The sequence below is a fragment of the Terrapene carolina genome, unplaced genomic scaffold (genome assembly GCF_002925995.2).
Source record: "Terrapene carolina triunguis isolate 2854851 unplaced genomic scaffold, T_m_triunguis-2.0 Scaffold179, whole genome shotgun sequence".
Classification (NCBI taxonomy): Eukaryota; Metazoa; Chordata; order Testudines; family Emydidae; genus Terrapene; species Terrapene triunguis.
The window spans coordinates 11,691,869-11,718,094 of record NW_020664530.1 but is presented as its reverse complement, the minus strand read 5'-3'; the positions used below and the strand labels follow the sequence as shown (position 1 = coordinate 11,718,094).

Sequence of the window (26,226 nt, the reverse complement as noted above, 5' to 3'; positions counted from 1 at the left end):
TTCATTAATATTGCAATGTAACACAGTAATAATCAGTTGTATACTAATTTAGGATTGGACTTTTCCTTACTACCCTCCCCCCCACAGAAAAAACGGAATGCTGAATTCCAGAAATTGCTGTCCTTGTAGTATGCCTCAGAAAATTCAACACCTCCTTGTAATGATTTTGTTAAGGAAGTCGTATTAAATGAGTCTGATGTGATTTGACTTTTTATTTGTTTAATATTGTGATTCTGTGCATGTCACAAAAGAACACAGCTATATAGCCATGTATGCTATGTATGCAGAGGGATAGTGTACATAAACTGCTACATTCTTCTCCAAAACTATTGAGTTCTTATACTCATTTCTCCCAGGACTTTATCCTGTTATGTTTATTGAAAGTATGGAAAAAACTAAATCTTTGCCTTGAAAGGTTTACAGCTTTAGGAAGATAATAGTTAGCAGTAGTATTAGGTGTCCAACTTTATACACTTATAACAATTTTTTTAACTCAGGTACTTAGTATCAGGCACAACTATTCATATTTAGACACCTAATAAGTGACTGTTTTCAGAAGTGATGAGCACTTCTAGGGCCAATTTCTAGCTCTTATTTTAATCAGTGGGAATTGCTCAGCGTCAGCCTTATCTGAAGCCCATTAAAATTAATAGAAATACTTCAAGACTTCAGTGGACTTTGGATTGGGGACCCTAACTTTGGAAAGTAAAATTTGAAAATTTTGGCCCTAGAAATTGGTTTTAAGGGTACGGTGTGCCTGCAGCTCCCACTCCAGTTCCCTGCAGCTCCCACTGACTTCTACTGGAGTTCTGGATGTTTAGCCCCTCTGAAAATCAGGCCGGTGATATCTAAAGTTGGGAACCTGAAAACAGAAGCATCCAAACATAGAAACTACTTGTGAAAAACTGGGTCTGAGGCCATCATCCAAAACTTCATTGAAATTAATGGGAGGAGTCTTTCAATTGACTCATTAGATGTGGGCGAGGCCCTATTGGCCAGATTTAGACAGGTGCTTAGGCACTTAAACACACAGATAGATGCATAGTGGGATTTTCAAAAGCATCTAAGCAGGTTAAGTCCTAACTTCTTTTGAAGTCACCTTTGTAAATCTGGTCCTAAGAGTTTTTCCCTAGTGGATCAACTGCAAAGGAAGGAATATATAATCCCTTATATATAATGTTTTCTGGCTCCAAACATTGTTCCATAGCCACTGGACCATAAATAACACATTATAGAGACACAGTGGTGTATAGGCACTATCATAAGTAGTCTACACCTTTTGACAGACAACTGTGGGTAGGCTATTACAAACATGTTCTAGTATCATGGATAACACCACACTACTGAGGGATGGATATGAATTTACATATTTAACTTACATTACTACAAATGTTTTCCAATCACAAAGATATTTTTCTTTACATATTTAAGCCAAGGTCATTTAGCAAAATATCAATTAAACGTTCCATGAAAAGGAGTAAAACAGTTACAAGAAAACGCCCAGAATCCACGTCACTCATTTCTCCTCCACAGGGAATCAATCTCATTGCCCTAATATCTGCCAGCAGAGGAGTGACAGTATTAAGCAGACGTACAGTGTGATATTTGCCATAATGATTCTTATCCAACAGAATATACACTTGGTGAAACACAGGAATTAATGAGGTGAAGAGGTGCCTCTCATTTACTTATGTTTTTCCAAAGTAACCCATCTATAGAATTGTAAATTAATGAAAACAGAAGCTTCTGCTTAACTTCATTTTCTCCTGAAGTGCTTATTAAAGCAGTTTCAGGAATAATTGTACCATAGGAAGTCTAATTTGGATAATGAATAAAAAGAGGTGAGAGAGAAAGAAAAAGCAAGAAATCTGAAAAAGCATCAAATTTCTGAAAGATGGAAAAAGATCTATTCTGAATTTCTGAAGGGCCAATGTTATTCCAGTTTTACACTACTTCAACTCTACTAAAATGAGTAGCACTGTTCAGCACCAGATTGGAATAGAGCAATGGAGAATCAAGCCCTAGGGTTCTGTGATGAATTTATTCATAGGTTAGGCTGCAGGTGGGAGATATAATCTAACACAAACATGAAGGGTAAAGTTTGCCATACTGTACAAGATAAACCTATTAGCAAAATCTCCCATCATCTTGTAGCTGCTGCTGTGACTACATTTTATGTATCCAGACAGAATGGTCCTTTATATTGGCTCAAATGCATTGATCCATGTGCAGTGAAGTTGTGCTCTAATGGCCATTGAAGTCAATGGCTATCTTTCCTTTGGCCTTTGGTGTGCTCAGTGAGCCACACAGTGAAAACCCTCTGGTACCTAAAACCCAACAATATCACTTGTGCAACAGACCCTCATACAGGTCCCTCCATTCAGGATAGGGAAAATCTTATGTCCTTTCTTGTGCAAGACCAGGACCTCAGGCCTTTTTCTTCTTTTCAAGATGACTAGAACTCCAGCAGTAGTTATAGTAAAAGCAAGGTAATAGAGGCAACATACTGAGCAGTTCTTGTGTAGCGAGGTTTTGAAGTTCGAACACTGCCAAGAGTAATCACATCTACACTGGCATTGTCTAGGTCTTCAAAATTCTCTGCACCAATACAGCCACTGTTTGGATAAAAAGGAAAAGCAAAGACATATACATTATTCATAAGACAGCTGGCGGAGGCAGCTGAATCATACTTCAAGCTCCACATCTATAGTTATTTATTAAAATGGTCCACAAGAAAATACATGGAGATGAACTATACTTTGTGCAGTACTGTCCCAAGACAAAAACAAACACACAGAACCAGCAGCATATAATTAGGGACAACTCTATCACATATGTGCAGTGATCAGTTTCGGGAAAGCTGGAAGTAACGTGAGAAACATCTGTCATCCCTATTTTTTTCTTTGACGCTTATACTGTGCCACAGTAAAGTACGATACCTTTGAGATGAGGACACAATGGAGCCTCATTCTTAACTCACACTATTGTAAATGAAAGCAATTCCACTGAAGTCAGTGGAGTTACCCAAGAATAAGTCGAGGAGAATAGTGAAGCTGCAAACCTTGCATTAGGAAGATGAGACAAATGGGCTGATTGCATTAAATCAAAACTAAAAAAATACATAATGTTGCTAAATCTTTACTTACGTGTAGAGAGGAATATGTTGAGTTCGAGAGCTTGGGCTTACACTGTTAAGAAAAAATACAAGATATATTAGTTATTAGAAAAAAGATGGAATTGATTTAACTGATTACTATGTTAAGTAAACTTTTTATGCAGCAAACATGAAAAGATAAAGAGGAAGTGACTTAGAGACCTACTTTTGAGGACTCACAGGAGTGGCAGAAGCAAGTCCAAGTTTTGCTTTTGGAATGACGGGGGCGGGGGAGTTCAAAATCAAGTAGTGGGGGGGGGGCGGACTGGCACAGATGATAAAGTCCCTATTCAGTAGGCACAGTTCTGGGTTTTCAAACCATATCACAGGTAATTGCAGCTTTAGTCACTGTGTGGCAAAGCTTTTTAAAAACTGAGCTGCTCTTCAGAGGGAAGCTCAAATCCCATGGACTTCAATGGGAGATATATCAATTTAACATCAGGCTTGAATTTGCGCTCTCTCTCTTACTCTGTCCCTCTTGTTCTGATCCAACACATTAGGGCTTTGCTGTCCTTCCCTTCTCACTCTGCCGACCTGTCTTTTCCCCTCCCGGCCTCACCTTACTGTCGTCTATTTAATCTGTCCCTGGCTCACCTCCCATCCTCTCTTTACCTGTCCCTGACTCACCCTCTGAGCCCCTATTAATCTTTCCTTTTCTTCCCCTACTGTTCAGCTGAAATGCATTCTGAGATCATTTCTAACACTACAAAAAAGGACAAAGTCTTGGATTTTGTAAATATATGCTATTTGTAAAATCTCTACAATAAAAACGCACCTGTCAATGAAAGAGTCAGAGGTGCAGCTATTATACAGTAACTAGCCACTGGGAACCTCTCTAGTCACATTTTCATGTCTAATCCTCCCACAGGAAGCCTGATCTCAGGTATAATTTTCAATAAAATTATTAATGGAATATCTTTAACCTTTCTGATTACAGTATGTTGGTGAAATGTACAATCACTGCAAGCTCAGATGACATCTGTGTAACTATATTTGAAAAAAGAACTATACCATACACAGAGAGATCTATAAAGGAAACATGATGATTAAAAGACAATAAAAATATAAAAAAGAAACTTACAAATCAATTGGTTTTTGTGGTGAAGTAAAAGATCTTGTTTGAAATCTGTCCCAGAGGCCCCCAACAACCTAGAATCACAATCAGAATGTTTCTTGAAACATGAGCTCTGTGTAACACAATATCATTTAATTAGGTAAGCCCGATATATTTTTATGTGCCAATCCTGCAGTCAGATCTGCTGGCCTGTGCAGATCCAATTGCAGGACTGGGCTTTAGTTTCCAAAATATCATTAATTAGACAACCAAAACGTAGTGTAGAGTCTAGACCAGAGGTTCCCAAAGTGGGTGATACCGCCCCCTGGGGGGCGCTGGAACGATCCAGGGGGGCAGTAGTAGCCTCGGGTGCAATTGGGGGGAGTTGAATAAAAATAAGGGGGCGGTGGAAGCATAAAGAAAGAAGAGAATATAAGAAAATTTTGAAAAACCGTTCGTACATGTTTCATCTGTTGTGTAACATAGAGTTAAAGTTGTAGTGATTACTTTATTTTCCAAATAAATTCACAAATTATAACCGATCAGGTGTCAAGTCCGCCAACAGCTCTTAACAAGCAAGTGTTGGCAGGCGAGCGTGTCGCGCATTGTTGGGAAGTCCAGCATGCATCGGCAGGAATATGTGCGTGTAATGACTTGTTTACAATACGATACTATAAATAGGCGACATGTATGAAATCTAATTTAGATTGTTTCTGAATTGTGTAAAAAGCAGTTAACAATAGTGCAATAAGTATTTAAAAATTTTTATTCATATTCGATACCTTCGATCTTTACGGATTACGGATCACATAAACAACAATAATACAATAAAACAACAATTGCTTTGTCAATAAAACAGCAATTTACACGTGAGTATTTTTATACATTTTCTTACATATCTTACCGTACGTTTCTGTGTCTCTAGTGCTTACTAATAATAAAATCGTAGCAGGCTTGTGTCGGTACAGTACTATTTGAAGTGTACAGTCAATATATTTGTCATATTTTTTATTACAATATTAACGAAAACAGGGGAATGAAATCGTAAAAAAACTGTTAACTATTAACATTTATTTATATCTATCGAATCATCTGTGTTAATTGGTAAATAAGGCGTGTGTTAATAAGGAACAATTATTTAAATAAGGGCAAACTAAATTAAAACTATTAACTGATTTTTAATTGCATATTGATTATTTTTTAAATTAATTATTTCTTGATAAATTTAGTTTGATATTTGACAATTTAATATCAAATACATATATCTAATGCTGAGCAAAGAACAAAACCCAGTTTATTAGTTTCATTAGTATTTTAGTTTGGTTGTCTTTTGCCGTCTTACCCAAAAACCACTGTATACCTGATGTCGTGGGCGATATTCTAATAACAACTTTCTTTACTATATTGTAGGATGTAGATAGAAATATAGATACATAAAAGAACACAAATTTGTCACTGCATCTTTCTGTTTGTTCGCTTAAAGAAGGTAGATTTCCAGGGGGGCGCTGAGTAATTTTTTTTCTGAAAAGGGGGCGGTAGGCCAAATAAGTTTGGGAACCTCTGGTCTAGACCAAATGATATAAAGTTTTGAATCCTCTTTTTTTGAGAGAGAGAGAGACTTGACTAAACTGAATGGAAAACAGATCAAGTTGTTAACATAGTGGAAGTGTCAGCCAACTGGGATGAGGGCAGTCTAGCCTAGTGGCCAGGGTCAGAGCCATAGTCTGTCATCAGGAGCCAAAGCCAAGTGTCAAAACTGGAAGGCAGAAACTGATTACCAGAGCTGGGGGTCAATCTGGAGTCCATGGTCAGGAGCGAGAGCCAAGGGTCAAACTGGAGGTCCGGAACTGGAGCAAGCGGGGTATCAGGCCAGGAGGGGTTCAAGGCAGGGTGAGGACAGAGGCAAGGCTAGGTGCAAGGCAGGAGCAGACACAGTGGTGGGCAGGAGTATTGAGAAGACAACAAGCTGTGGCTGCTGCTGGCCTAAGAGCCAGCCTGTTGGCCTCTGCAGCCAGTCAGGTTGCATGGCTAATCAGGCAGCTTGCTGCAGGCCAGTTGCACTGATCAGGCTTCAAGGAGACTAGCTCTGCTGCAGGCCCTGATTCCTGACAGGAAGATTCCAAAATGAACTGTGTTTCTCATGCACTTTTCCCTCGAAAGAGTCAGTGATTTAGGTTATAACAAATAAACTCCTCTGTCCTCAGGCAATTTCTAGATATTATAGCAGTGACCTTAGGACACATTTTTTAACAATTTAGAAAAGAGAAAAAAGAAGCCAGTCCCTGTGAAGCCAGCTGAAGTGCTGCTTTCTGAGTCAAGTGGCAGAGTCTGCTCTATGAATACTGTGACCCTGCTTTTTACTTTTGAAAACTAAAGGAAACATCCTTGCATTTGTGAGCATAATCTCATAGTTTTGGTACTGATTTTCTAAGCAGCCTGATGCATGCCTCATGGCACTTTGTCTTCTGATTTGTGACGTATTTGCATGCAATCTACTTGACTGGGGAAGTAAATAAGCTACAGGTTTTGTGTGTAAAGCAGAGGGAGGAAATTTCCCACACTGTACACCCGAAAGTGCCTCAATCTTGTCCTGACGGGGTGAGAGAATAGCTTACACTCATGCCAATTCAAAACTTGGCCTCTGTTGGCTGCTAATGGAGCCAATTAGTATAAATTGTGATGGCATTTTTTGTCACTTGAACATTTGCCCACTGGGAACTAGATGGAGACCTAGTTCAAACAGGCCTTTTAGCGGTAATCAGAGGAGATAATTTCTTCACCACATTTAGAGTGGTGCCACAGTGGTGAAAGTCTCTATATTTCATTATCAATCCCCTAAGCAATCCAATCCTGTCTCACTCTAATAAAGGGGACTATATGTTTTAATATTATGTTACAGTTAATATTTCTTAAAAATATAGGTGAGGTAAAACTATGGGCCTGATCCAATGCATGCTGAAATCAATAAAAAGGAAGTCTGGTCAAAAATTCTCTTTTATGGGTTGGGCTCCTTGTTCAGACTACATCTCCCATAATGCACCATGGTGAATGATGCCTGAGACATAACAACCTGGAGGAGAGACTGTGGTGCATCTCGGAAGATGTAGTACAGTGAGAGAGTCCAAGTTATAGAGGAGAATCAGAGCACATATAATTTTAACTAACCACCAACACGGCAAAACCACAACAGCATTTCCAAACCAAAAAAAAAAAAATGTTTTCGATTGAAATAACGGAAAGTCAAAACTTTTTGTAGAAAATTTCAACTAAAACTATTTTTTCCCCATTTTCACGGATATTTTTAATGGAAAATTGCCCATTTCTACCCAGCTCTAAAGAAAAGGTTCTGATTGACTTCAGTGGGCATTGGATTTGCAGTAAATGGCTTTTGTGGCTTGTAAATGCTCCAGTTTCACATCCTTGAATTCTCATGAACTGACTCATTTACTAACCCCTTTCTTTGTCAGATACTAAGTAACAAAACAAAAGATAGGCTTTAGCCATCAAGTCACAATCCAGTTTTGGACTTTCCCAAACTACGGGGATGTTTGGATATAGGGTATTGGTTTGGGCCTATTTCTGAAAGGTTAATGTGACCTGCAGGCCATACTTTGTGCTGTATTTCATTAGCAAAAACCACAAACTGTTATTTAAAAAAAAGGTTCACTGACTTGGCTTATTTCTGGCGCAGGATTGTATCTCTTTATTGTAAAACACTGGGAGATGGGATCAGCCATCATTTCTACTGTTGACTCTGGCTGTGGGATTTTGGGTGGTAATATCTTATCCCAAGGAACTTCTTCATAAGCTCTAGACCATTAATAAAAAGAAGAAGAAAAGGAACATATTTAAAACAATCATTATAAGTGATGCATGGTGTGACATGTATAACTAGGGGATTAAAATGTACTTTGCATGTGAGGATTAGATTTTGTAATGCAATCTCCTAATAGTCTGCTAACATATTGGATCTGCACATGAGAACATATTTCAGGAAACTGCAGAGAAAGAGTGATTTATTTTTCTTGATGCTCAGTGAAAGAGAATGAATGAAAAAAACTTGCCTCCTGGGAGAGGAATTTTTGGCACACTGTGAGCCACTAAAGCTAGTTAAAGTGGCCATACTTGTCTTACCAAAATACCCCTTAGTTTATGGGAAGGAGCATTGAGTTAGAAGCCAGGAGATCTTCTCTTCCACTGAATGCCCTTAGCAGGCTCCACACTTCCCACCCCTCCTTTACAAGAGGCAAATACCATATCTCCTCATCTTGCAAATGGAGTAAATAAGGACCAGAGAGGTGGCCCAAGATTGGATGAAGTCGATGGCAGAGTTTGGGAGTAAAATACAGGTCTCAGATGACAGTGCAGAATCTCATCTACTAAGCCACAGTGCCTCTCTGGAAAAAAAAAAAAAAGTACCTATCTATCTTAAGGTTTTAGACTGTCGTCCACCACCATAGTATATGAGCACCTTCCATGTAAAAAACAGGAATAGCAAAATCTCTAATGGATTTCATGGAATCTCTGGCACATCTCTCTTTTTGGTGTCAAAACTCTGCTTGGGTTAGGGTTTTTTGGGGGAGGGGGAAAGCTGGAGAATTAGTAGAGGTTTGGCCATAAATGGGGTGTTTGAATTGTATCACTTATGATGGAAAGGTTTTCTAAAGAGGAAGGCCTTGGAACATTTCCTAAAGAATAAGATCTAGGTGTTTGGGTAAGCTTTTAGGAAGGTGGTGCTATTCCTATATGCCCACCTTTGTCATGCATCTTTATATCCACAGATTAAAATGTGCATGTAAGTGTAAATCATCATTAGCTACATTTTTCAGAGAAAACTATGGATAAGAAGCATGTCCTAGTTGGGATAGCATGTTGTTTCTTTTCAAGCAACATTATACAAACCCATCTGTGTATCCCATCAGCGTGGTCCATGGAATTCTGTTCTGGCTGCCAGGATTTGTGGAACATTTGCATTAGATTTTCAGCATAGAATAAAGACATACGCAACCTGCTATTAGCCCATTATGTTAAGGAAAAATGATAATACCCTCACTCCAGGGAGGACAGTTGTTTACAAGGTTAGAAGACATTAAAGAGTTTATAATATGATTAAGTAACTGCTAGTGAAAGGGACAACAAAGCCTCTAGTACCAGCACATCTAAAATGAGCTATATTGTTCTATCATATAAATTTATGACCAAAATGGATGCTTCTTTTAAGTAAGGCCCTATGAAATTAAATTTATTATTGTAGATTTTCGGATTTATTATTTTCTGATTGCGTTTGTTTCCATTTAAAAAAAAAGTTATTTCTTTGTAATTTTTAATCAAAACTTTTTGATACATTGACAACAATTAAGTAGCCTTCCTATAAATGCACAAAAATGTTCAGAATTGGATTGCAATAGGAAAAAATGATTTTACCAAAAAAAATCCTACAATTGCAACAAATATATAGTGAAAGTAACACATTCTAAATCACTTTTAAAAGCAGCACTCGGTAATATGACCAAACTGACATTATTGAACAGTAACACAAGAAGTCCGCAGAAGAGCCTCTTACAGTATCGATTTAACTGAATTAATATTTGAATAATTAAAATATATAAAAATAATGCACTAAACATAAAATAGTTCATCGTTAGCATTCATTGTTGCCTTTTAAATTAAACTGGTACTTTCAAGCTTCCTACATTCTGAAGGAATGCTTCAATTAATTTCAAATGTGATTAAATAATTTCAAACTATCAAATCAATAGTTTATTGCTGAGTAGCAATACAAAGTGACAAACTTCAATGTCATTATTTTTGCCATATCTGGCAGACATCTCCATTGTGATACATTATGGTTAGCCCGTTAGTGTTTTCCTCAGAAACTGATTCCCTCTTGCCAACAAGTAGATTTTAATATTTACTAAAGCTCCTCTCTCTGGCTACAGAGCTGACAGGGAAGAAGACGTAAGGTAGGGCAACCTCTGCTACTTTAGGCTCTCGTCCCTTCATAACACATATATATGCATTCTCCTTTTGTGGGTCTTTGAGAACGGGGACACTGATACCACATAAAGGAGCATGAAGAAGTTATTTCAAATGAAACTGTACTCGCTTGGGCACTGAATACTTTTATTGACACAGCGCCCCATGGGAATTTCAACTTCTCCCTTAATGTGATGCCAATGTCCCAGAGGAGCACATCAGCTCCTGACATGAAAATGACACCGCAAGGAACTGAGTTCTCAGAAGCTGCTCTTAAATCCCGGACGCAAGCCCTTCTCCCTAGCCCTTGCACTCCCTCGTGGCCCTAGCCCCCTGCACTCCCTCCCCACGCCCTCTGCACCTCCTCCCCACACCTCCTGCGTTCCTAGCCCCCTGCACACGCCCCACCCCACCCCGCTGGTCTCTTATCTCCAGTGGCTGCACATGGCTTAGCCCTGCTGCCCGCATGCTGCTGCAGTCCTAGTGCTGGGGAGAGCCTGGATTCCGTGTTATTGTTTTGATTCCGCGATTCCATCCATATTCTTGTTAACGCAGATTTCATAGGGCCCTATTTTAAACTCTCCAAATTTTAATCAGAAAATTTGGGTGGAAACAAACAACTCTGTGACAAACAAAGACAATGGGAGAAATAAATATGAGCATTTCTTTTCGTGGGAAAGGAAAAGTCTAAATACACAATTTGTAATGAAATTGCCCCACAAACAGTGTTGGGGTTTGAGGAATAGGGACACCTGACATAGATTCATTGGCAGCAGTTATTCAAAGCCTTCCCTAATTGAAATATAAAAGGAATAGAGAGCATTGTCCGCATATACCCTGCCTGCTGCCAGTTTTGAATTTCTGCATGTATTGTAACTACTCCTTCCAACATCTGCAGTTTAGGGTTGTAGGAAAAACTGCATGAATTTCTTAAATGTACATCTACTGAAAGATGAATAGAGGAAGAAGGTGGATAAATATGAAGTAACAAAAAAATCTCTTCTTGACAGAAACAGTTGCTCACTTTTGGGTACTTGAGATGTAGAAATAGTCCCTTGCTTTTTCTTCTCGCCAACTTGCAGAAGGAGGATCACTTGATTTCTAGAGAGAACATAATATGAGAGAGAGCATATGGCAGGATGCCCAAATTAGTTTTGGGAAACTCATGAACACTCATAAAATTCTGAACTTTTTTTAAAGATGAGCTGAGCAGGATTTGTGGTCTCTTTCTGTAGACATTTATTAATATCAAAATGTGAAACAAGTAGTTTCACATTCTTCATAAACGATCCCACTTGCACCACACAAGGCTATGCAAAATGCCTCTTTATTTGGCTCTGCTTCCTGTGTGTTTTATTGATATTTCTGATTCAATGTTCTCACTCAGCTCATCTCTTTAATCATCTGAAATGTATGTACCAGCTGACTCCACTTCTAATGTTCTTTAGGAATGGCAGTGCAAACTTACCTTTCTCAGCCCCTGAGACATGCCTATTATAGTGTATGTTGGTTGCTATCAGAAAAAATTATGTTCTTGGGCCCCAATCCAGCAAAGTACTTAAGCATGTGTGTAACTAAAAGCATGTGATTAGTCTCATTGATTTCAAATAAGATCAGGGCCTTGATGTGGAAGGATGAAGGACCACTAGACTTTTCACTATAGAATTGTACTGTTGGAAGTTAACTGTTTGATGCGAAAGACTAAAGGGGAAGTAACTGATATAAACAGGGTATGCTTATTTTAATTTCAATTGTATCACATGATGTAAATTCTGGAAATCTGCATCAGCTCTGTGTGTGGTGTGGGCGTAGAAGTATATATGCCTTCTGTATATTATAATTATTTAGCTTATAGCAGCACTTAGAAACCTCAGTCAAGGATCAGGGCTGCATGTAGTTGATGAAATCATCTCACCAGTATGAATCTTACTTTTAAGCATTCATTCATGGTTTGTGATAAAAAAGATTTAAAAAAAATCAGGGCCAGTGGTCAATATTACAAAGTGAGTATGTCAACAGGATACTATGCTTATTTCACTGTAATTAGACTAGGAAAAGAATATAGAATCCTAGATTATACCACTGCATGGTAAGTGTTGGCAAAAGTTGATTTTGAACATTGACCACTATAGCTCTGAAGACTAGAAGTTTGCAGATTTAAAAGTTTGTTCTGTCATCCAGGCTTGTATAATCATTGAAACAAACAGTACCAGACACACTACCTTAAGTTTTGGGTCCACATGAAATGCAAAGCTATGAATTTGAAAAGAATCTCTTTGTTTAGATGAAGCAGGAGTAACTTTCATTGGACTTGTCCAACCTGAAAGAAAAGACTTGGTATTGTGCTATTCATTCTACAGCTCTACTTAATTTCTTTAACAGAAATTAAACAAATTAAATGAGATAGTTTGTATATTACCATAAAGATTATAATACAGTACATCAATATATATTTACCCATTCCTGACTCTTTAGAGAGAGTTACTTACAGGCTTTCAGCAAAATAAATTCAAGTAAAATGCAGCTGAAAGAAACAATAATTAGCATTTCATCTGCTGTGATTTGGCCCTACTTAACAAAATGCAATGTATCATCAATGAAAATGAAGCTATCTTATATAACATATACAGGAAAACTATCCAAATCAGCAATTATGGTAAAACTTCACTAGGAAGTTATCTATATAGTGAGCTACTGCACAGCAAGCCAGGGTATGAATCTACAACACTCCAGCATGCTGCACAGCAACATCCCATGTGGACCTCACTATAGCCCAGTGAAAGTCATCCCCATTTGCCTCAGTGTGTTGTGAATTTCAAAGGCTAGTTGGGACCAGTAAATTCAACACACTCATGTAGGAACCTTGCTCTGAATAGTTTTATTCCTGTAATGCTGTAATTAATTGGTACATGTATGCATACTACTGCCCTCTACTGCAGAGAAGCAGTCCTGCTTATATACACATAGGCACTGTCTCTGGTTATGCTAAAACATTGTTCCTTCAGCTCTTTGGTTAAAGAACGTAGATTTGGTGCCAAAGGCTGTGAGCACTGTTCCTCATGCTGTATATATAAAGTAAATATGACAGCTGTGCTGCCTGCATGTCTTATACAGAAGACACAGATAGTTCTAATGTTACATTTGCTTTACTAATTGAACTAGGGTGACCAGACAGCAAATGTGAAAAATGGGGACAGGGGGTAATAGGAGCCTATATAAGAAAAGACCCCAAAATCAGGACTGTCCCTATAAAATTGAGACATCTGGTCACCCTAAACTGAACACACATTTTCACAGATCTCTGCTGTATGTTATAATTTGCTATTTTCACATCTGGTTTTTGCTGTTAGGATAATTAATCTTCTAACAGTTTTCTCTCTCTCTCTTTCTAGTTTCTGTGGAGAGATTCAGCATACTTGGAGTAATTCTGGCCCAGAGCTCAAGTGTCTGGAGGTCCCAATGTCCCTCCTGGTCTTGCTCATCCCACAGGATTGAAGATGGCACAGTCTGGCCTCTCTGGACCACGTTGGGAACTCAATAGCTTGGTTGCATGACACTTTTATTTACCAAGAACTTAATGATCCTATCAGAGCTGGTTTGTTTTTTGAAGTTGGCCTTCACTCATCACATCACATGGATCAATGATGTGTATAATACATTTTGTGTCCATTTTATTTGTATGATGTTTTCTGAGCCTGAACCTCTTTAGGGTGCATTTGGTCACAGTTTCAAAATTTTCTGCACATCTACAAGAACTAAACAATTGGTTGGTTTTTTTGTTATTTTTTTAAGTGAAAGTTGTGGTTCTTATGTAATCACATAAAACCAGGAGCTAAGGCTTTATGAAAAACACCTAATATTGCAAGAGTCACAAAAAGTTACAAGAGTTGGCAACAGTGCGATCCTCTTGTGAAAGTGATGCACTGTACCGGACATCCACCGAAGTCAATGGAAGTGTTGGTATTGATGTCAAAGGGAGCAGGATCAGACCCTAACAGCAGGTAATGCTGTTCACGTGCCCCCTTGTTGAAGTGATTGAAGCCCTAGAGGTAAATCATTTAATCAAGCATAAATGTTTTTTTTTTTAAATCTCTGTGTAAACTGTACTGTACTGCTTTATATAACTGAAAATAAATATACCCTGTGGCCGTTCTCCTCCTTTCTCTACTCCTATCCAACAAATTGAAGCTACAGATCAGCCACTGAAAAATGATTTCAGAGAAACATAAAAATAAAAAATGGTAGTGTAAATTGTAAAGACTTTCACGATAGGAGAAGCAACAGGGGCTGCTGAAGACGCAAAGAATTTCTCTGTTACTTGGTACCAGTGAAAAACTATCACACAATGAAATATGTAACTGTAAATCATAATAATCAAATCCCTTGAGGAAATACAATTGGTTTTACTAATAGCGCAAGGGATTACTTTGGATTTTTATGTGGTACTTTCTTGATGAGCTACTTACAGGATTAACAGGAAGCACACTATTACACATTTCAATGCATGCTTGATAATTATTTAAGAACATATGTTGCTAAGAACATTTTATTTTGGTTAGTACCAGCTGGCATTTTTCAATTATCACTGCTCTACAGCCAAAATGCTTCTGAAATAAATGTAGTCACACTTTACTAATTCTGGGTCACTGAGAACGAAAATGATGCTTAAAATTGTTGATTGGCTCTAGTTTTCAAGATATGCTATTGGGTCAGTATATACGACCCTTGACTTGGGAATGGCGGAGGATAAGTGAGTTATAAAGGGAAGGGATCTCAATTTAAACCAGAAATGACTAAAATACATCTATGACTGGGTTTGGACAGTACTTGCTTTTTAGGCAAAACAATGAATGATGCAATCTGAAGCTGGTATTGCATCATACATGATATGAATTGCATCATGTTATTCCTAGAAGTCATGGATGATGCAATCATAACGAAGCTTACATCACTCTGCTGAACAAATTGCCCTATATCAGCTCTAGAAATCATACAGTGTCGTGCTCTCTTATTTGGCAGTGTTTGATTTTGCAAAGGGACACATTTCTGTTTAGCCAAAGTGAGCAGAGATGCCTCGTACTTGTGTGAACAGTGCAGATAACTTCTGCTATGTTTGTGGTGAAGTGACTTTTGCATCACAAAAGCGCAGTATAACCACTATGGTTAAGAAAGCCTACCACCTTTATTTTGGCTGCAAAATTGGAGATCAGGACAAGAGGTGGGTCCCACACATATGCTGCAACACTTGTGCAACAAATCTTCGCCAGTGGTTGAACAGGAAAAGGAAATCTATCCCTTTTGCAGTGCCAATGATTTGGAGAGAGCCAACAGATCATACTAGCAATTGTTACTTCTGCATGGTGCCTCCAGTTGGGAAAGGTGTGTCAAAGAAGAAAAAGTGGACTGTGCATTATCCAAACATTCCATCAGCTATACGCCCAGTACCCCACGGAGAAGGACTGCCGGTTCCTGATGCACCAGAATCATTCTCACTTGAGTCAGACGAGGAAGAGGAAGAGGATGAAACTTCTGGTCCTGAACCATCAATGTCACAGGACCCACATTTTCTCCCATCCTCCTCCTCTGAACCACACCTCATAACACAAGGTGAACTGAATGAACTTGTCAGGGATTTGGAACTACCCAAGAGTAAGGCAGAGCTGTTGGGCTCCAGACTACAGCAGTGGAATCTCCTGGCAGGTGATGTTAGGGTTTCCATGTTCCGTGACCGTCAAAATGATCTTGTCCCATTCTTCTTCATGGAAGGTGATCTTGTAGCCTGCAACAACATCGATGGTGTGATGGCAGCCCTCAACATCGTTCACGATCCAGATGAGTGGAGACTGTTCATTGATTCATCGAAGACGAGTCTTAAAGCTGTTTTACTGCATAATGGCAATGTTTTGCCATCAATTCCAGTTGGTCATGCAGTCCATATGAAGGAAACCTAGGACAACATGAAACAACTTTTGAGGTGCATAAACTATGACCAACATCAGTGGCAGCTTTGTGGCGATTTGAACGTTGTTGCTCTCTTGCTTGGTCTGAAGACTGGATACACAAAGTACTGCTGTTTTCTCTGCAAATGGGATAGTTGTGCAAGAGATTCCCACTACATCAAGAAAGATTGGCCACTCCGACAGTCATTGGAGCCTGGGAGGAAAAGTGTTCAGCATCCACCACTTGTTGAATCAAGGAAGATTTTGTTACCACCCTTCCACATCAAGCTGGGTCTGATGAAGAACTTTGTCAAGGCCATTGACAAAACACAAGCAGCTTTCAAGTACCTCCGTGGAAAATTTCCAAGGTTAAGAGAAGCTAAGATAAAGGAAGGTGTCTTTGTTGGTCCTCAGATTCGTGAACTTCTTCGAGATGATGCATTTGACCATGCACTGCGTGGCAAGGAAAAGACGGCATGGAAAGCCTTCCAGTTAGTGGCAATAAATTTTCTCGGAAACAACAAGGCAGACAACTACAGGTCGTTGGTGGAAAACCTCCTCAAGGCATACAAAAGCCTTGGTTGCAACATGTCACTAAAGATACATTTTTTGCACTCTCATCTAGATTTTTTTCCACCGAACTGCGGAGCAGTGAGCGACGAGCACGGCGAGCGATTTCACCAGGCCATTGCAACAATGGAGAAACGCTATCAGGACAAATGGAGCCCATCAATGCTTGCAGACTATTGCTGGACAGTGACAAGAGATGCTCCATTTAATGAATACAAGAGACAAGCCAAGAAGCGCTGAGTAGACACTGAATAGGACTAAACTATGTACATAATAGTTTTTTGCCTTTTGTTTCATAATACATTTTATTTATATAACCCTTTTGCTGATTTTTAAAGTGTTACATAAACTGGACAGGTGAAATATTATCATGTAAAGCAACCATAAACACATGAAAAGACCTAGGTTTACAATTTATGATTAAAACTCTACTATCTACACAATATACATAGACATAAAATGTAAAAACTTAAATATCTTAGAAACAGTAGCCAATCAGTTGTTTTAATTGTCATATTTGAATTCAGCACATCAAAATACATAATAAATAGCACATTTTATCTCTGAAGCAGACGACTTCTCAAAAATTGTAGACCAGTGTTATTGGTTAACTCTTTTTATACTGCAGTACAAGGTAATGATTGTGAACTATGTAAACTATGGTAATTTGGGTGAGTGATTGGCCAGGCTTGATCTTTTAAAAAAAAGTTTTCATTTTATGTTTTTGGGCTCTCTGAACATGGACACACCATGTAGGCTTCCAGATCACCGCAGAACTGTATCGTGTTCGTGGGGATGGTGGGACAGAAAGAGAGCCCCTGAGATAGGACAGACTCTTCTGCTGGGCTAAGTGTGTGGTTGGAAAGATTGACAATGTTGTTAGATGAGTTGAGGGTACCACTGTTGTAGCCCCCTGTGGCAGGTAGGAGTTTAGATAGCTTACTGTCCTTTTTCCTCTGTAGAGAAGTGAAGTGTGCATTGTAAATGGCTTGTCTGATTTTTGTAAAGTCCAGCCACGTGGAAGTTTGTGTGGAAGGTTGGTATTGTATGAGAGTCTCCAGTTCTGAGAGCTCATTCTTGATCTTCTCCTGTCTGCTGTACAGGATGCTGATCAGGTGGTTCCTCAGTTTCTTTGAGAGTGTGTGGCACAGTCTCTCACCATAGTCAGTGTAGTATGTTGATTGCAATGGATTTTTTACCTTCAGTCCATTTGGTATGATTTCTATCTGTTTGCATTTGGAGAGGAAGATGATGTCTGTCTGTATCTGTGCAAGTTTTTTGTTGAGGTTGATGGATTTCCACTCCATACGGCTAAATTCAGTGCCTTGCATGGTGTCAAGTATCAGGGGGTAGCCGTGTTAAGTCTGTATCTACAAAAACAACAAGGAGTCTGGTGGCACCTTAAAGACTAACAGATTTATTTGGAGTGATGGTCACATAAACACCACCCTATACCGGAAACCTACTGACCGCTATACGTACCTACATGCCTCCAGCTTCCATCCAAGACACATCACACGATCCATTGTCTACAGCCAAGCCCTAAGATACAACCGAATTTGCTCCAACCCCTCAGACAGAGACAAACACCTACAAGATCTTTATCAAGCATTCGTAAAACTACAATACCCACCTGGGGAAGTGAGGAAACATATTGACAGAGCAAGACGGGTACCCAGAAATCACCTACTACAGGACAGGCCCAACAAGGACAATAACAGAACACCACTGGCCATCACATACAGCCCCCAGCTAAAACCTCTCCAGCGCATTATCCACAATCTACAACCTATCCTGGAAAATGATCCTTCACTCTCACAGACCTTGGGAGGCAGGCCAGTCCTCGCTTACAGACAACCCCCCAACCTGAAGCAAATACTCACCAGCAACTACACACCACACCACAGAAACACCAACCCATGAACCGATCCCTGTAGCAAACCTCATTGCCTACTCTGTCCCCATATCTACTCTGGCGACACCATCAGAGGACCCAACCACATCAGCCACACCATCAAGGGCTCATTCACCTGCACATCCACTAATGTTATATATGCCATCATGTGCCAGCAATGCCCCTCTGCCATGTACATTGGCTAAACCGGACAGTCCCTCCGCAAAAGAATAAATGGACACAAATCGGACATTAGGAATGGTAACATACATAAGCCAGTAAGTGAACACTTCAATCTCCCTGGTCATTCTATTACAGATTTAAAAGTCACTATCATTGAACAAAAAAACTTCAGAAACAGACTTCAAAGAGAAACAGCAGAACTAAAATTCATTTGCAAATTTAACACCATTAATCTGGGCTTGAATAGGGACTGGGAGTGGCTGGCTCATTACAGAAGCAGCTTTTCCTCTCCTGGAATTGACACCTCCTCATCCATTATTGGGAGTGGACTATATCCACCCTGATTGAATTGACCCTGTCAACACTGGTTCTCCACTTGCGAAGTAACTCCCTGCTCTCCATGTGTCAGTATATAATGCCTGCATCTGTAACTTTCACTCTATGCATCCGAAGAAGTGAGGTTTTTACCCACGAAAGCTTATGCCCACTTTCCACTAGGACAGTAATGATCAGCATATCATGAGTTTTCAGGTGATATCTTACAAGACATAGTTTGTACAAAATTTATCATAGTCTTGAAAAAGGGGTGAGCACAGGGATAGAGACTGTCATACAAAAACAGGCCAGAACAACAAGAAATGAAAAATGATGTTCTTTGTGAGGATCCCTTGGCTGTAGAATGTCTTACTGCCAGAGATCAGCACAAACCCATGTCTGGCAATCTCCAGGTCATAATGCAAGATTCATCTTTTTCAGCAGGCATCCTCCAAATAGCCAAGCCGTGGAATGTCTCTGGGCCTAAATTTGTAACTTAACTCATCACTTGCTGAAATGACCATGGCTTGCTTGGTGGGTCTTTGGATTGTGAGGCTAAAATGAGGAATTTGCTTTTGCTATCCTGTTGAAACTTAGCAGGACCAGTTTATAATCCCACCACTTCTTAGGTCTTGGCTACACTTGTGAGTTACAGCACATTAAAGGAGCCCCGGGCGCACTAGCTCACTACCCGTCCACACTGGCAAGGCTCTGACTCCATGGCTAGAGCGCTCCTGGTACTCCACCTGGGCGAGTAGAATAACGTTTGATGCGCCCCCGCTGGAGCGCCCCAGCATCAGTATGAACGAGGTGTTGCATTACTGTGCTCTGATCAGCCTCCGGAAACGTCCCATAATCCCCTTAAATCAAGTGGCCACTCTTGTCATTGCTTTGGATATGCCCTTTGAAAGCTCCGTTTAACAGCCCGCATGCTTATCTGCTCCGAGACAAAGCAACCATTACTGTGGAATGCTGTGTGTGAGAGAGAGGTGGGGAGTAGGGGGGAGGTCTGCTGCTGTCTGAACTTACAAGACAGCATGCTGACATGCTCTCAGCCCCCCAAAAACCCACTCTCCCCCCCCCCACATACACACAACACACTCCCTGTCACACTCCACCCACCCCACCCTCCATTTGAAAAGCACATCGCAGCCACTTGCATGCTGGGATAGCTACCACAATGCACTGCTCGCTGTGGCCGTTGCAAGAGCTGCTAATGTGGCCACGCCAGTGCGCTGTCAGCTGTCAGTGTGGACAGACTACAGCGCTTTCCCTACTGCGCTCCACGAAGGCTGGTTTAACTCAAAGCGCTCTACATCTGCAAGTGTAGCCATGCCCTTATATGCCAACTACATCTGTATATTCCCAACTGCCACCCCAACACCACAGGTAAACTTCTAAATATAAAAACTAGGTTTGCAAACCTTTGTCCAACCTCCGTTAAAATACTGCTGCTGGAGCTCTCTGTGTTCTTGGGTCTTTGCTGTGTATACGGATTTCTTTCCTAAGATAGACTCTAAAGGGTGAATTCCTGGCCCCATTGATATTAATGGGAATTTGCTGGACTTCAACCAAGAAAAAACTTGGGCCCTACTGTGTGTCTGAAGAAAAGCCCGATGATCTGTGCCTGCATCACAGATCTATCCTCTATTTCAGGTCACTACTCTGACTGAGAACTGAACGATTGACTTGGCCACAGAGAGTTCTAGATTTATTCTCTACCCCTTCCAAATCATCTCCAGCTGCCAAAGTCTGCTGTCTGCCTGCTGAAGAGACTATAATCATAACAACTCCATGGAGTGCTGTCTCCCCAACCTTCTTTCACTTATCCATAGCTAGCAGCAGTCTAGCATTTAACAGGGGACCGCCCCGGCAAGGGGCTGAGTAGCCGGGGCAGGGTAGCCCCAGAGGGAGCGGAGCCCCAGAGAGCGGGACTCGGGCCCCGCAAGGCAGCGCCCTGTCCTCTATGGCCCCACTGCTTCTGCTGCTTCTGGCTGCTCTGCTGCAGCCCCTGAGCGGCTCGGGCCACTTCGCCCAGCTCCGGCTGTGGTGCTGGGGGGCGGCCGCCCTGCGACACCTGCAGGCGGCTCCGTGTGTCCCGCGGGGCGACCCCCAGCCCGAGTGTCCCCCACTCGGAGCCTGCCTGGCCGAGCCACAAGGTGTGGGTGCTGCTCCCCCATGGCGTGAACCGCAGCAGCCCCAGGGCGCCCCCACGCATGACGCGCTGCTGTTGCCAGAGCCGGCTCTAGGCTTTTGCCGCCTGAAGCAAAAAAAAAAAAGATGGCTGGAATGCCGCCCCTGAAAATGTGCCGCCCCAAGCACGTGCTTGGTTTGCTGGTGCCTAGAGCCGGCCCTGGAAAGAGTTGCTGTTGACTTTGACAGGAGTCATCTTTTTACTAGCTGAATGCTGTTTGAAAATTTGTTGTATAAAACACACTGATTTGAAAATAAATGGATAGGGTGTATTCTTGCTAAGGCATGATGACAGATCTAGAGGGTTGGATCCTCTCTATGATTACCAAGGGGATAGACGTGGAGCAGGTCCTAAATATGAATCACTTAACAATATCTGCCAGATAACATTAAAATGCCACAGAAGTGTACAGGGCGATTTCCTTACTCTCCAAAATAATCTGCTCTATCAGCTCACATTACAGTAGAGACTCATTTTAATTATTCTACTTTACCTCTTTCTTTACAGAAAATGAATTCTTTTAAACATCAATTATTTCCAAAGACCTCTGCTCGGTCAATGTATGTTACAATTTGCTATTTTGGCACCTGGCTGATGCTTGCAGCTAAATCAATTAATCATCCAACTGTTCTACTTCTTTCCAGTTGCTGGTTTCAGTGGAAGCATCCAGTGCAAACATATTCTGTTAAATTCATAGTTTGTAAGCTCTTTGGGGAGAAGACTCTCCTTATTTGTGTCTTGAACAGTACCATCCTTTTTTCGGCAATTAACAATTAATACATAATAATAATTTGCTTTACCTCCAAGTCTTGCCCTGATAGAAGCATCTGACACTGCCCTGGAGTTCCACCGTCTGTCCTGGCTCACCTCCTCCAACAGGACCACATGCCTTGTGTGTGTAGTCTGTGCAGTCTTTTCTGGGAGCGGGACTCGCTGGTGAGGTTTCACATCACTGTAATCCACCAGTGACTCAATGGTTCTGCCACAGCAGGGCTGCAAATCAGCATCAGCTCCTGGGCTCATGAATCCTGAGCAGGGATCAGCTAAAGGCACATTGTCCCGGTGTGGGAATAAAGGGTAATCTGGCCCCACAGGAGGGCTGTAAGGATTGAATTTAAGAAAAGAATTACTGTCTTTCTCTTGGAAGCTGGCAAAATCATGTTTGTCATCAGGACCTCTCACAAAAGGCATGTACATTTTCTTTAACAGACTTCGATACTCATGACGATCCATCTTGTGAAGTGGCTCAGCTGACCGACTGGAGCTTTTAAAGGCATTTACCTGCCTTTCAGCTCCCTGGGAAACCAGAGTCATTTTCTTTTATTGTTTTAGATGACAGTAAATTAAAAAGACTCTGCTCTCTTCTATTTCTTAGACTTTCTGAAATCCTGTCCAACAAACCACAGTAAAGCTAGAGATCATCATCCAAAAAATTACTGAACAGAAACCATAAAAGCCAAGACAGGAGTTCAAATAGTGAATTCTTCCCTGAAAAGCAGTGAGTGATCCAGCCAGAGAAAGAATGAAGCTGTCAAATGAGCAGAGAGTCTCTTGGTTGCTTGGCAACGGTGGAACACTAGGACACAATGAAACTTGTAATTGTGTATATCATAATAATCTGATCCCTTGAGGAAACACAGTTGAGATCTTTAAATGAGAGTACAACTATTTATTCCACGGATACACAAATAAAATGTTTTTAATTTTCCCAAGAATTATTTAGTATTTTTGAATCAATACTTTTTAAAGTAAACTACAAAACTGACATTTAGATTAGAAAGATGAACAGAACAGAAACAGATTTAACTGATACGAGAGTTATTAAACATACAAAAGAAAAATATTAATAGGAGTAAATAAATTCTACCGACCACTGGCATTAACATTATCTACTCTTACAAAATATTGCTTTTCTCTAGAGTTTCACCAGTTGTTTTTACTGTAACTTATTTTAGGCGTGATGGCAATGATCCATTAAAGACTAAAGCCAAAGTTTTCAAAGCGGATTTCCTAATGTTAGCTTGGAAAGTTATATTTAGGGATCTAAAAAAAGCAGCCTAACTTTCAGAGGTGTTGCGTACCCCCAACTCCCACTGATTTAAATGCAAGTGTTCAGCACCTCCAAAAATCAAGCCATTTTTAATTGGGTGCCTTAAATACAGATTTAGGGGCCCAACTTTAGGCATCTAACGTTGAAAATGCTGACTTAAAGCTTTAGTTTACAATTCTGTTAGGAGCAACTCGTAGATGTGATTGGACAAACAGGCCCTGAATGTTCTCTCATGTACACTGGCTTTATGTAGCTGCAAATAGTAAGAATTTAATAAAGAATTCTGTTGATGCATAAGATGGAACAGAATTCACAGCTCACTCAATCTTTGTTGTGTTGGCGCTACAAAGAATAAAAAGCAATTAAAACTTATCATTGGTCTTCAGTGACAAAAGTGTTGCTCTGACTATCCCCACTCTAGAGAGTAAACTGTAGAGCCCTGCATGGATACAAATTATATAAAGCAGCTATCCGCAGACCTGCAGGGCTCTATAAATCTGCTGTCTGATTATGCCATTTTTACATAGTCACTTTTCCTAAGCACACCCTATGGATTTAGATACAAGCGCCACTCATAGCTAGCCCCATACCAGGTCAATTGAATAATTGCTCGTTTTTATTAAGATGTCCAAAGAATGTCTCTTTTTTGTTTTGATTCCTTGTTGATTTACAAAGCGAGGTGCCAACTTTTTCCCATGGCCCAGTAGCCAGCCATGCTCATGGATCTGTTCCCCTGCCAAGGTCAACTTGCTTCCCACAGGGGTGCTTGCTGCCCTCCACACAGATCCTTCCCGGGGGATTTCAAAGCCTGGCTGCAGAGACACGTGGCCTTGGGCTGCTCAGTGATCGCGGGACGCTCCCCTCTGTGCTGGCACCACCTGCCAAGGAAGGGCTGGGCCGCCGGACCCAGGGGCGGGGCTGGGAACGCAGGCCCGCCTGGGGAGCGCAAATGGGGAGCGGGTGCAGTCAGCGCGGTCCGTGAACAACGCGGCCAGCCCACTTTCTCATGGAAGGTCACAGAGTTCGGCAGCCTCCCCAGTCGGAAAGAGAGGACGACTCGTCGGCTTCAGGCCCGCAAAATAATATCCCTCGTCTTCGCGCCTCGCGCCGCCCACGCGCCGGCAGGGGACAGAGCGGAAATGACGAGCAGAAGCGGGCTCGGCACGTGGTCGGCACGCGCCGCCGCCGGGCCTCGCCAGTTTCTCTGCGCTTGCCCTCTTCCCCTCCCCCTCGAGCGCCAGCGTGACGCTACCGGGGTTCGACGCCGACTAACGAACTTTTAGGCCGCCGCGCGCGTGAGGCACAGGACCGAGCGGTGCGAGGCGCTGGGGCTGTAGAGATGGCGGACTCGCCCCCCGGGGCTACGCGCCGGCGGGGCCGGGGTAGGAGGCGGCGGGTGGGGGCTTCTCCCTCCTCGGCCTTCCGCCTTCCGGCGCTCGGCGTCACCCTTCTCTTCCTCCTGCTTCAGAGACCCCTCGCAGGTACCTCCCCCCACCCCCAGCATTGGGGCCGCCGGGGGGGTAGCGGGGAGAGGCGTGATATTAATTATTTATCGTTAATGACTAGGTGTTGGTCCTCGGGTCCTAAATGCTGCAATAACGCGCGCGCAAATAAATAAATAACACAATAATACCTGGATATTCATAATTAATAAAATAGAATAACCCAATCAATTCAGTAACTTTTAATATTTACATAATAATAATAATTAATAAAAATATTGCAAATAATTAGCCCTATTTATTACAGTGGGGAGCCACTGATGCAAACTGAGTTTAGATTGCTTTAAAGAAAAAGAACCTTTAAGACTTTTTTGCCTTCAGTTTACTGAAAAGCATAACTATCAGTTCCTTTTATATTTTTAAAGAAAAATCTTACTCAGTCCAAGCTGTCTAAAGAGTCCAAAGATGTGACACACCTGTCATCATGAAGTGTGAAATGTTTCTTAAAAATGTCTTAATTACAGTTTCAGAGTGGTAGCTGTGTTAGTCTGTATCAGCAAAAACAATGAGGAGTCCTTGTGGCACCTTAGAGACTGACAAATTTATTTGGGAAGTGGGTTCTAGCCCACAAAAGCTTATGCCCAAATAAATATGTCAGTCTCTAAGGTGCCACAAGGACTCCTCGTTTTTTTTAATTTCAGTGGGCATATTTGAGCTCTCTGCCTGGGGTGTCCATCTCACTGAAATGTGATGTCATTTGTGATACTAGCTTTCTTACAGTGACTCCAAGGGACTCCAAACTAATATACAATATACAACTAATATGCTTTAGTAGTTGAGTAACAATCAAAAGAGTGATTTTAAAAAAAATCTATAAACATTTTAAGTATAAGAATTCTTTTTATTATCATTAAACTGTATTAGAGCAGAATGGAAACTGGATTTCAGTCTCTTCCACTGTGCTTTCATACTTATACTGCTAAAAATGATAGCATTTCAGCATAATAATTTTTACAGCAGACAGCTGAGAAATACCATTTGTAATTAAAATCACAAGGAAAATACTTGAATATTTGAGTAAGTAAGCTAGCTGCTATATTTTTGCTGCAGAAATCTCTGCAGAATCATTTCAAAACACAATTAAAACTTTGTAGTTATTACCATAGTCTTATGCCAACATTTTCCATCACCTTAAGGAACTTTCATTTCTAAATGAACTGAAGCTATGCCAATTTAGCATTCTAGTAATATTTTATTAGTTAATAAATTGTATAATTATTCAAAACTCATCTTTAAACTCTGTTTTTGCCACTACCATTTTCAGACCAAATTTAATGTTCTGATGAATTGTTTTAAAGTTGTTTAATTTACTATTTGATTTTAGTTTTTGTTCTGATACTGCAAAATTAATAACATTTTATAGGGTTGAAAGAATTACATTATATAGCCTGTTTT

The 26,226-nt window shown here is 40.8% G+C and overlaps 1 protein-coding gene across 1 annotated transcript in view; it reads right to left on the bottom strand.

Annotated features, from left to right (window-relative positions):
• Window positions 1-22,593, bottom strand: part of LOC112117079 (spermatogenesis-associated protein 48) — a 41,837-nt gene extending 19,244 nt beyond the window's left edge. The window contains exons 1-7 of the mRNA XM_024214926.1: window positions 22,080-22,593; window positions 12,407-12,504; window positions 11,209-11,285; window positions 7,880-8,018; window positions 4,236-4,303; window positions 3,147-3,188; window positions 2,508-2,615 (exon numbers count right to left, since the gene is read on the bottom strand). Coding sequence (XP_024070694.1) covers window positions 2,508-2,615; window positions 3,147-3,188; window positions 4,236-4,303; window positions 7,880-8,018; window positions 11,209-11,285; window positions 12,407-12,504; window positions 22,080-22,593 — 1,046 coding nt within the window. The remainder of the gene's footprint in view (window positions 1-2,507; window positions 2,616-3,146; window positions 3,189-4,235; window positions 4,304-7,879; window positions 8,019-11,208; window positions 11,286-12,406; window positions 12,505-22,079) is intronic.
• Between the last annotated feature and the right edge of the window lie 3,633 nt (window positions 22,594-26,226).